This window comes from Sardina pilchardus, chromosome 24 (genome assembly GCF_963854185.1).
Source record: "Sardina pilchardus chromosome 24, fSarPil1.1, whole genome shotgun sequence".
NCBI lineage: Eukaryota > Metazoa > Chordata > Actinopteri > Clupeiformes > Clupeidae > Sardina > Sardina pilchardus.
Genome location: NC_085017.1, coordinates 11,027,125 through 11,038,417, shown reverse-complemented (window position 1 = coordinate 11,038,417; position 11,293 = coordinate 11,027,125). Strand labels below are relative to the sequence as shown.

General features: G+C 41.5%; 1 protein-coding gene across 1 annotated transcript; it reads right to left on the bottom strand.

Moving 5' to 3' along the window:
• Window positions 1-547: 547 nt before the first annotated feature.
• On the bottom strand, window positions 548-6,646 carry rnf5 (ring finger protein 5). Its single transcript, XM_062528955.1, has 6 exons — window positions 6,394-6,646; window positions 4,379-4,397; window positions 3,476-3,588; window positions 3,278-3,332; window positions 3,062-3,173; window positions 548-2,852 (listed from the first exon to the last, which is right to left on the bottom strand). Exons 1-6 carry the CDS (start codon window positions 6,597-6,599, stop codon window positions 2,740-2,742), a joined length of 618 nt encoding a protein of 205 aa, XP_062384939.1. The 5' UTR covers window positions 6,600-6,646; the 3' UTR covers window positions 548-2,739.
• Window positions 6,647-11,293: the final 4,647 nt, after the last annotated feature.

The window sequence follows — 11,293 nt, the reverse complement described above, 5'->3', positions numbered from 1 at the left end:
GTGAACTCCGTGATAAACAATGTTAGTTATGTTGCTTATAGTTATGTTGCTTAGCAGACACTTTTGTCCAAAGCGACATACAAACAAAACAACACAATAATTGAATTTAGCTGTTGATCAGCCTATAGTGTCGACTAATGTAGTATGCACCTGGCCTATGCTGAAGATGGCAACATGTCCCAGCATAGATCTGATTACTGGTGTCATCTCTGACACACAAGCACTTAAAGTATTAATAGTGTTGTGGAACAGGTTTGCTGTAGAACCGGTTCTGAAATCACAAGTGGCCAAGTATTACACAATCAATGTATCTATGAAGAACCACATAACAATCACACAACATGCTTGCACTCTGGATTTTGCTTTGTTCATTTTTGTCAGCCATTTGGATAAAGGCGTCTGCTAAACGAATACATGTAATGTAAATGCACATCACAGAGACCATATTGATTGGAAAACACATCGTTGAATATTTAAGGCTAGACTGTGCCAGTCTTGAGTTCTGTTTTTCATGACTTCAGAAACAAAGGCAAATGATCCACACTAATCAGCTGTATTAAACATTTATTCACTGACAGAAAACAGTCCTCATTTTAAGGTCATTTAAAATCTCTGCTTTTGCCTTTGCATCAAGTCTCCTTAAGTAAAAAGACCACAGAAAAAGACTTGTGGTACAAAGGTCGTCTGCCTGTTTTTAGTGTCACAAAGTATAATACAAAGGAGTCATTGAACTAGACAGTGATATGCAAAAAAATAAAATAAAACCAACCCCAATTTGTCCATTGCCATGACTACCTAATGAAAAGCAGTTATTATTCTGATTCAATTGAGCCATGTATCTACCTGACATTTTTATTGAGGAACAGTCTGCCCATACAGACTTGATGAGTGGCCTATCCCAATTGACTCACTGGTTTACGTAGGTCGCATCATCCAATTAAAGCCTCCGTACTGTCTGGAGGGCCAAGCAGGAAGTCAACCCACTGTCCATCAGATTACATGTACAATTAAGAACTAACATTTCTGCACAACTTTATGCCCCACCTCGCATGGTAATGGCCAGTGGCGACATGTTTAAAATCAGCATTTGTCATATATACACAGATATGTACACACACATATACACACACACAAACAGACAAGACTTCAAGACTGAGAATAGCCATTGATACAAGAGGGACAGAAACGTCACCATATCCATATGTTCATACCAGGGAAGCTGGTGTGCTTCTGGAATAACACGCAAGTTTGGTGCATCTCTACCAGTTGGGGCTGTGCATGGACATTAACCACCTTAACACTATGGAGAATAACCCGCCTGCTCTGTGCTACACCTGCATTTCAAAAAAGGATCCAAAATGGTTTGGGGCAAAACATTATTGTTGCTGGAATAAAGATGTGGTAAAGGAATAATTACACACATACACACTCTCTCTCACACACACACACACACACACTCCCCCAAGCTACTAACACTTTACTCGCTTAGCCACTCATAGTACCACTTGAGTTCTGATGGTCAGTCACATATGTCAGGTCTACCTCAAGTGTCCAAGGATTTTACAGTGAAGACACTAGCACTTCATGTGTGTGCCCTCATTGTGCTGTGTATTATAGTACAACCAAGGAGTATGAAAGATCTATACTCTGACACTGACCAGGAAAATGATTGACCGCTCTCTGAGTACAATATTCCATTACTACTGTTCCTTGTAGACTATTTAGATCTTAAATTATTTACTTTGCAACAACGTCGTTCAGGTGCAGAACAGTACGCCAAAGGTTCCACTATAAATGAATTATATTATTTCAGGACATCGCACAATGAAATGGTGGCTTGTACACTGCTATGTTGCTATAATGGCAGGGAAGGTACGATGCCACATATGTAGCTAGTATTTATGAAACAAGAATTTATTTGATTTCTTTTCTTACTGTAAACTACATGTCCTTGTGCAAATCTTTTTGAGTTAAAAATCACGTCTTTGGTATGAATTAAGCAAATAATGTAATAGGAGAGACTTAGAGTCTAGTGAACAAATTATCGTTCAGCCTTCTCCAGTTCACTTATTCAGAGGGCTTCTTGCACAAAGTCTACCAAACAGAGAAGGAAATTGCGCTCACTTCTCATGGCAGTGTGCCACTCCCCTTGTAATACTTCGGTCTAACATCTAGAACAGTGTACCCTGGGTAGATGCACTATCAGCTATGAATCAAACCTCACTGATCAGCTCTGATCCCTCTCTGTAATACTGACTCTACTCGATGTTCAATACGGACAGCATCCACATGGCCAGTGGCGCTCCAGTAGCCAGCTGTGCCGTGGCCTATGGCCAGGTCCCACTTCATGAGTGTGTGTGTGCACATGTGTGTGTCGGGGGAAGGGATGAGGCCAAGAGAGGAGAGGACAGAGGGAGGTAGAGATGGACAGACAAAAAGTGCTTATTCACCACTAGGTTGTGTGTCGTTGCACACTGCACACTCATACAGTGCTGGCCTATTATGTGTGACTGTTAGTAGTCTCCCAATGAGTACATTCCATTTACGTAACACTCCACTGCTCTTTCGAGTGTATGTGAGAGTGAGAGTGAGAGAGTGTGTATGTGTGTGTGTGTGTGTGTGTGTGTTCTTTCAGAGTTTGCTAAATGGTGCGCCTATCCCCATCTCCAGTCTCACCCATCTCCCTGTCTCTCTCCTCATCCCTCATCTCCTCAAGTCTTTCTGCTGCCGCTGTCTGGCTTACACACTCAGCATCCAGAAGAAGAAAAAGATGGCCAGAAATAGGAAGAGAGAGTCTTGCCAGTTGTTCCCATTATTGGCGTTCCCGTTGCCTTGGTGATCACCCACATAATCTGAAGGGCAGAAAAATAAAGACAATTAGAAAGTTCTACATGTCAGAATAAGTTTTCAGACATTTCAGACAGTAACTTGCATTGTATGTCACGATGAGTGAATGATCAGGCAGAAAGCCTTCTAGTAAAAACTTGTAGATGCTTAGATCAGATGAGTGGGCGAGTATGCAGTACACGTGTGTGCAATAGGGCCACTGGGGAGTGTGTACCTGCTCTGTGGAAAGGGTCATTGGTGTTGAAGACTGTGGTGAAGAAACCGAAGGGAAACGCTCCTATGCCAAACGACATGTGGAAACCCGTGTCCCCAAAACCCTGGAAAGGCTACGGCACAGAAGGGCTAAATTAGCTCCTTTCAAACAGCGGAGGCTCTGCTTGCTCTCCAGTGTAGGTACAGACAGAATCAAGACAGAACTGTGAATGCTCACCCCTCTACTCTCTGGCTCAGGTCTCTGGCCTTGAGGTCGAGGTGGGGTTTTCAACCTGCAATACAGAAGAAGCACGTTCAAATGAGACTGAGAAAGACACACATTACTCACATACAACCACGTGGAATCAAAGAACAGTCATGACAGCGCATATCTATCTCTGCATCTCTCTCTATCTCTCTCTCTCTCAATATGTACCTGGGGTCCTCTTGGCTGCTGCTTCCTCGGCCATAAAGGGGGATGACTTTGTCTCTGCTGATGCCAGCCTTACACACAGGACACTGCTGTCTGCTGGGTCTGGTCTCTAGCCACTGGAATTGCAGGAATGGGGAAAATCAGAAACACATACAGATAGAAAATGCTACAGCCATGGGGTATCCCCAAGCCACTAGCGGCGTTGGGAGAGTCAACAAGACCACACATACAATCCTATATCATAGAAAAGTAGGTGTCACTGTGTATGCAAAGGCCGATGCCAAGTACTAAGGTAACAGGGCAGCATTAAATATGTCAATCCCATAAACGTTCACACAAAGATTCAAGAGAGCTTGTGCTTTAAACAGCAACACATTCTAATCCCCCCCCCCCCAAAAAAAACTAAATACAAGGGTTGCTGTAGACAATAATATCATTATCCTTACAACGACGAACAGTACAATGCACTTAATGTAAAATAAATTAAAGAACAGCTCAACCCAACTATTAAAAAGAGACCTCTGAAACTGCTCCTCCTCGTAAACCAAGTAAAAGGCCCTCTACCTGTCCGCAAGGTCACTACTTCATTATTTGCCCCAAACATTAGATTTGGTGTGATATCTCCCACAAGATAGCACTAGGCTACTCCAAATGCACCTGCACTTAAATCTCTGTTTTTAGTTTACCCTCTGCATGGTCAGTCCAACAGTTTTACCACACTGTGTTTTCATCTTATGTTCAGCCTATGTGTAAATGAGACAAACCACTGTGTATAGGCTGTCAAGTCAACTGTGTGAATGAACAATCCCTCAAGTACATGATCACCTTATGGCACTTTAATCCAGATCTACAGACTGACCAATAGCATGGAGGCTTGCATAACCACAGCAAAACATATGGGCTTACCTGGTGCAAACAGGGCCAGCTACACATAGAGACATACAAAGAGAGAGAGAGAGGAGACATGTTTATGTTTCATGATTTTTTATGATCATATCATTGTGTATGCCACTTTACCTACAAGAATGAAACCTGTCTACTTAATTGTAGCTTGGCTTTTGCCATTGAAATAGTGAAAATGCTTCTTCAGAAAAAAAGACAACATTGGGCCACATATGATGATGAGGTGTGCAGAAACCTTAGTATTACAGTTTTTGCCCGTTGCTTGAACACTATAGACCCATGCTTAGACTAAAGTAACACAACTTTAAGTCTTGTTGCCAAATCTCAAACACATGCACCTATACCTTAAACAAAAGTGCTGCTTTGCACTCTAGTTGTAATTCTACAACACACTTGCTCCTTTATGCGAGACACTTGGTCCTGCATACTACTCTCTATGTCATACATAAGACACTTCGTTCAAAAATGAAATCTCATAGTACCATTTGTTAAACACATGTATCCAAAATACAAAACACATTGGGTAATTGCAACCTCTCAAATACACACCTGAACGCACTTACTTCCAAAACTGAACACCAGTCAGCCATCTACAAAAAGCCCTCAGTTTAGCCATTGGAAATGGTGATGTGAATGGTATATTTCCCAGTGTTGTGTCATGTTTACTTGTGTGTAGAGTTTTGGCACAATGAGTGAAGTTTTGCTAGATGTATTCACGCAAATATGTTTTATATAAAGTAGACTAGTGTATTCCTCCTGATTTGCAAGTGTATGATGCAAGTGTGTTTCATTTTGTCACCAGAGTTACATTTTGACAGAGGATGGTTGGGTTTTGATAGCAGAGTTTAGGTACTGATAGAAGAGTTTCAATTTGGCATAGATGTGAAAGGTTTATTTCCTAGTGTTGTGTTATATTCACTTGTGTGTAGAGTTTTGGCACAGTGAGCGAAGTTTTGCCAAATGTGTTCAAGCAACGGGCAAAAACTGTAATGGGTATGATGACAACAGACGAGTAACACATCAGTATACAACTGCACAGGTTCTTCGATTATGGTCTGTTTATGGTTACTTTGCTTGTCAAGTGATGAGATGGTGGTCCTACGACATGAAGAGTTGGACCAAACGCCATCCAATCAGAACAAGAACAACAAACTCAGAACTAATAGCCCTTGAAGCCTAAAGACATGCCAGTGTCTCACATTTCACATAATGGGTCCATCACCTTGAAAGCATAATTAATTTCAGATTCGGCTAAAAATGACGAAGTGAATTAACCCAATCCATCACAAATCCCATATCTGTCTGACAAGATGGCTAGACACATATGTGCCAAATTACAGTTTGGCCGACAGTCAATTAACTAACAGTCAAGGTTCATTACTGTTGCAGAGGGTGGGATGAACATGTATAGCTAGCAAGCAAGCTAATGTAAGGTAACAGCTGACGTTTTGGGATGAGCATGTCATGATCTGCAATGCTAGGGTTCTATGCCTATGCTCGCAGTAGCCTGTACTTGCAGTAACCAGAGGAAACAACATTCTACATATGCCAATGTGACACTCAAACTGCTCCATCTCGTTCATGACAAGTAATTAGCAGACATAGCTAGGACAGCAGTTAGGTAACCAGAAGCAAGCATTTCAAATTCTGCTTATAACATGCATTTTCATTTTCGTAAACATTGACTAAAGCAACCAAGATTAACTATACTTTATGGTTAACAGGAAACGTGATCAGTTATTATTAAGATTTACGAACTCAATGTTGTTTGATCATCATGTTGATGTAGCTAACGTTAGCCAACTAGCTGTTAACCGAGGCACCCCATACGATACAAACAGACAATTATACCTAGTTATCATTACCTGTAGTTAATGTATGCTTTATAAATGCGTACAAAATCTGCAGTAGCACGCAAATCACTTTATAAAAGGCTGATTTACTAAGTGGAGTAGCAGACCGCGGCGTAAGTGAGTATAGCATTAGCTTGCTAAACCAGCTAACATTACAGGACATACCAGAATAGATGGCCACACAAACTGATGACCGCGTCTCTTGCTGTATCCAAACAAATATTACATTCGAACGTAGCCCGGTCTCGCTCGCGTTCACCTTCTCCACCGCTCTCGCTTGGGCCATCTCGCTCGTTACTCTTTTCGCCAGACGGGAATCCTCTGCTAGCTGGTCCGCCGTCATTCGAGGGTCCAGGGTCTGCAGTCGCCATTTTTGTTTACGCGAAGCTATGTGGATACGTTTGGAGGTTCAAGATTTCACTGCAGCTTTCTCACTCCCTTTACTTCCGCTTCCGCTTACCACTGAAGCGGCATAATATGTCGGCATAATAGTTTTAGTCAGCCACGTAAAGCAAAGGAAAGGAGGTCACCCTATCTCTATCTCCAGTTACAGAATGGGGACTAACCATTGGTCCGACATCCCATTAGTCCGACATCCCATTCGTCCGAAAATGAACCATTCAATAGGGATCCCATTAGTCCGACATCTCATTAGTCCGAAAAAAAGAGAACCATTGGTCCGACGTCCCATTAGTCCGACCATACACATAGATGCATGGATGACTTGAAACTGAAAGATGCAAAATTCGCGGAAAAGAGGAGACGTCTTTTTTTTTGCAGCATTGTGTGTCTAACAACAGGTGGAAATGTGCTAGCCTGTTGTAACAATTAACCTTTTACCTTCGGCTGTGTTAATTAAACGCACAAGGGTTTTTTTAATGACTAAATATGAATGGCAATAAACAGATAATTCCGAGAATGAAGTAGGCTACAACGTAGACACATCTGAGTGCGTCTCTTGATTATAACAATGAAACAATGTCGCTTTCTTCGGTTTAACAGTAAAGGAAGACACACACTAAACAATAACCCAGGTCGTGCACAGCGGCGCTTTATATTCACACACACCATTAAATGTCCCAAGCAATCCCAAGCGTTGCAATTCCCCCTCTCATTCAGTCCCGAAAATAAACCTAAAAGTCTAAACTAAACGAAAGATGTCCTGTATTTTGCCAGGCGCACAAGTATTTTGCCACGCGCACAAGAGTCAATCCAGGAAAACGAAAGGGCCGCTGCCGACAAAACGTCCCGCGATGTAGCAAACAAAAAATATAATGCTCAGAAAAAAAGGGAAAATGCTATTGCTCTCTCTCTGCTAGACCAATCAATATGAAAACATTAAAAAAAAAATCGATCTCACCAAATCTGGTGCATGCAGTCCGCGAAGGTATTTTTCTCTTCGTGCGTCCTCTGTTTGGTAATGCACCGGTCCAAACTGCGCACAGCGTTTAACTAATGTGAAAATACGTTTACCCTGTAGTCTTTTATTGTTGTTAGTTTCAAACTCGCAGGAAAACATAGCCTACACTCGTTGCCGCAGCACTGAGTAGGCTAGGCCTACTGGCGCCACAGATTCAAAATATCACACAAATCTCACACACGCACTTGCTACCTTCTTCAGACCGCTCCCATCACCTAGCGCATTCGGGTAAGGTGCGCGTGTATAAAAAATACATATAGGCTACATAAGTACATGTGCATACAATGATATTACATGAGAACTACAGAGATATTATATGCAATTAAACAATGTAATATGTAATATTTAAAGAAAGGCACCTAAACCAATGTGGCAGTGTGATGTGCGACATTTTGGGAAGCCAGGACCACCAAATTAAAACGACATGTTTCTGGAGTGAAACTTTGAATTTAGTCAGACCTGATAGAAGAATATGGCAAGGCTCTATTTCTAGCTCATATCGAGAAGAATGCACGATGGAAATAACTTTGGACTAACTGTGGATAACTTGTAGCCTACACTCTAAGAATTAGAGGTGCTTCGAGGCACTTTGGGGATTCTCCAGGAACCTTCCCATCTTTGGGGTTCTTTGAGGAACCTGCATGGCCATTGTTTGTCCGCGAGCGTGGAACATTTTGAACTGCCGTGACGGACTTTCCAACGACTTTCCATTCAACGAACAACTCAAAAGGTGGGTAACATTAACGTTAGCGAGTCTATACTGGTAAACATTAACTTTTATATCTGTCAATTAATTTTAGACCTAGAAATGTCTAGTGACAACATGTCCGGGGTAGTCAGCATCGACATTTATATTCCCATAGTCCAGCTGCTAAATCGGTTTTGGTTATCACTTATCATAGCTAATCGTTCCCTGAATGCTAGCAGCTTAGTTAACGTCAGTCATAATACACAAACATACATTTAGCCTAGCAAAATGAGTGAGAAGATAGCAAGATTTCAGTTTCATGTGTAAATCTTGATCCATCATAAAATATATTCATGAAGGCATTTTCAGTTAACCTTTATTTTGACATTATACCATTTGGTCAAGTCAATAAACGGTGTCGATGTATTGCTAGTCTTCAAGTTCACGTTATCTGCCACACTGAAATAGCGTGCTTAACCTTAATGCACATTGTTTGTGTTAGTCTCTCGTACAGCAAGTCATAGCCAATACACTATCTTAAACGATATACCGACTAACTATCTTTCTGTTTAGCTGTCACTCGTCAATTTCACCTGTCTAAAGTCAGTAAGGCGCTCATTGTCCTGGCGAGTCTGCTTGCTGTTCAACAGTGTCAACGTAGGCTAGCAGGCTACTATTCTCCTATTTTTCCCGTTTGACTAAAGATATGTTTAAAGCTGTCGTTTAAAATGACACCACAGTTTGTTTGATACTTGGGATGCCAGCACCAGCTAGCAATGTCACCACAGTAGTTCGTACAGTCTGTTCAGAGCGGTAGATAAAACTGTTGCCTCTGCTAGTTGACAGTTACAAGTAACGTTAGCAGCTAAATGGAAACATTGTTATCGTGTTGTTACATTGGACTAGTAGTGTTGCGCAGTGTTGTCGCCACTAGGAATCCTGTTAGATTTTAAACCTTTTTGATCATAATGGATTTATTTGCAAAGTGAATTATAGAATCAAAGGGGTGTAGAAATCTGACCTTTTCTTTTTCCTTTCATTCATTTCAGAATGAACAAATCTGTGGAAGAAGTGTGTGACTGGCTATCATCGAACAACCTCCAACAGTACGCTGACTCTTTCCGAGGTGGGATTTAAAATGACAGTTTATCGTTGTCCACTGTGCGACCAGTTATTGTTTTCATTGATCAAACAAATTCGCCACATTGGATTCTACCATGAAAGTGACACGCCATTTTCTTTTACATGTGGTTTGAATGGATGTGCACAGATAAACAAGTGCTTCAGTTCCTACAGATCACACGTTTACAGAAAACATAGAGATCTATTGGTTGTGTGCAATAGAGACCAATTAGATGACCCAGGAGTCGAATTTGAAAATATTGACATTGACGAAAGAAGTGACTGTGATGATGATATTGCCCAAGAAAATGCCCCAGTACCGTATAAAGTGGAGGATCTAGTTCGAGATCTTAAGAGGAATCTTTCTTTGTTTATTCTCAAATTGAGAGAGAAACACTGCATACCTGCAGTTGTCCACACCGATATTGTACAAGATTTTAGAGTCATCCTTCAGGCATTCACCACCCATTTTTCAGATGCACTTAAGTTCCATCTAGAACAAACCCTGCATATCAACATAGGTGAAGATGAAAATCTTGCTGAACTTTTAGCCCAGAATTCCATCTTTGAGCAGTGCATTAGAGAAATTAGCAGTGACTGGATGCTCCAAAAGTATTGCACTGAAGAACTAGGTCTTATATCACCATTGCAGTTACACATGAATCACCCAAGTCCTTGTGCCCACCTCCAATATATCCCCCTTCCAGCCCTTTTGCAGAAATTGGCCAAAAATGAGGATGTATGGGCAATGCTCAACTCCGAGCCTGTTGCAAAACCTCCAGACATTTTGGAGGACTACAGTGATGGAGAGCAGTGTAAAGGTCATCCACTCCTTTGTAATTACAACAGCATCCGCCTACACTTCTATGTAGATGAATTTGAAGTTGTCAATCCCATAGGGGCCAATAGAGGCAAGCACAAGCTCACTGCAGTGTACTTCAAATTAGGAAATCTCCACCATCGCTACACATCAAAAACACAGAACATCTACCTCTCCATCTTAGTGAAGCATAAATTTATCCACAAGGACGCAAGCAACTATGATGACGTATTTAGACCTTTAATAGAAGATGTGAAACTACTCGAGACAGAAGGAGTATTGTTAGAGTGCAATGGACAGGCAAAGAATTTCTTTGGCACTATTGCCACTATCTCAGGTGACAACCTGTCCGCTCACGCTGTAGCAGGTCTCTCAAGGAACTTCAGTCATGGGCGAATATGTCGGTTTTGCATGGCTACAAGAGAGGAGGTGAGGTCCAAGTTCAGAGAGGAAGAGTTTGTGATGAGGGATGAGAACAACTACATGTACCATCTAAGGGCTGTGCAGCAAGATTTGGAAAATGGTGTGGTGTATGGTGTAATGCGACCATGTTGTTTCGCTGATCTAAACTACGCCCCTGTTGTATCTCTACATCTCTTTCCACCTGATGTCATGCATGATGTTCAAGAAGGTGTTATCCCTTTTGTTCTAAAGAAAATACTTCAAGCTATGATAAAAGAGAAAATAATTACCCTTGGTCAGTTGAACTATGAAATAGAACATTATACATATGGTTGGAATGAGAAAACATCTAAACCCCAAACCATTTCAGAAAGGACTCTTAGAAATGGAGGACAGTTGTCTGGAAGTGCATCAGAGAAGTGGACCTTTTTTCGCCTTTTGCCGCAATTGATCGGTCACCTAATTAGGCCAAACAAGCACTGGGACTGTTACCTGGTGCTGCGTGAGGTGGTAGATATAATCATGGCACCAGTTGTTAGAAGATCGTGGATGCCATTCTTGGAGGAAAAAATAACAGAGTTCCATGTGACCTTTGACAATCTTTTCAAAAACG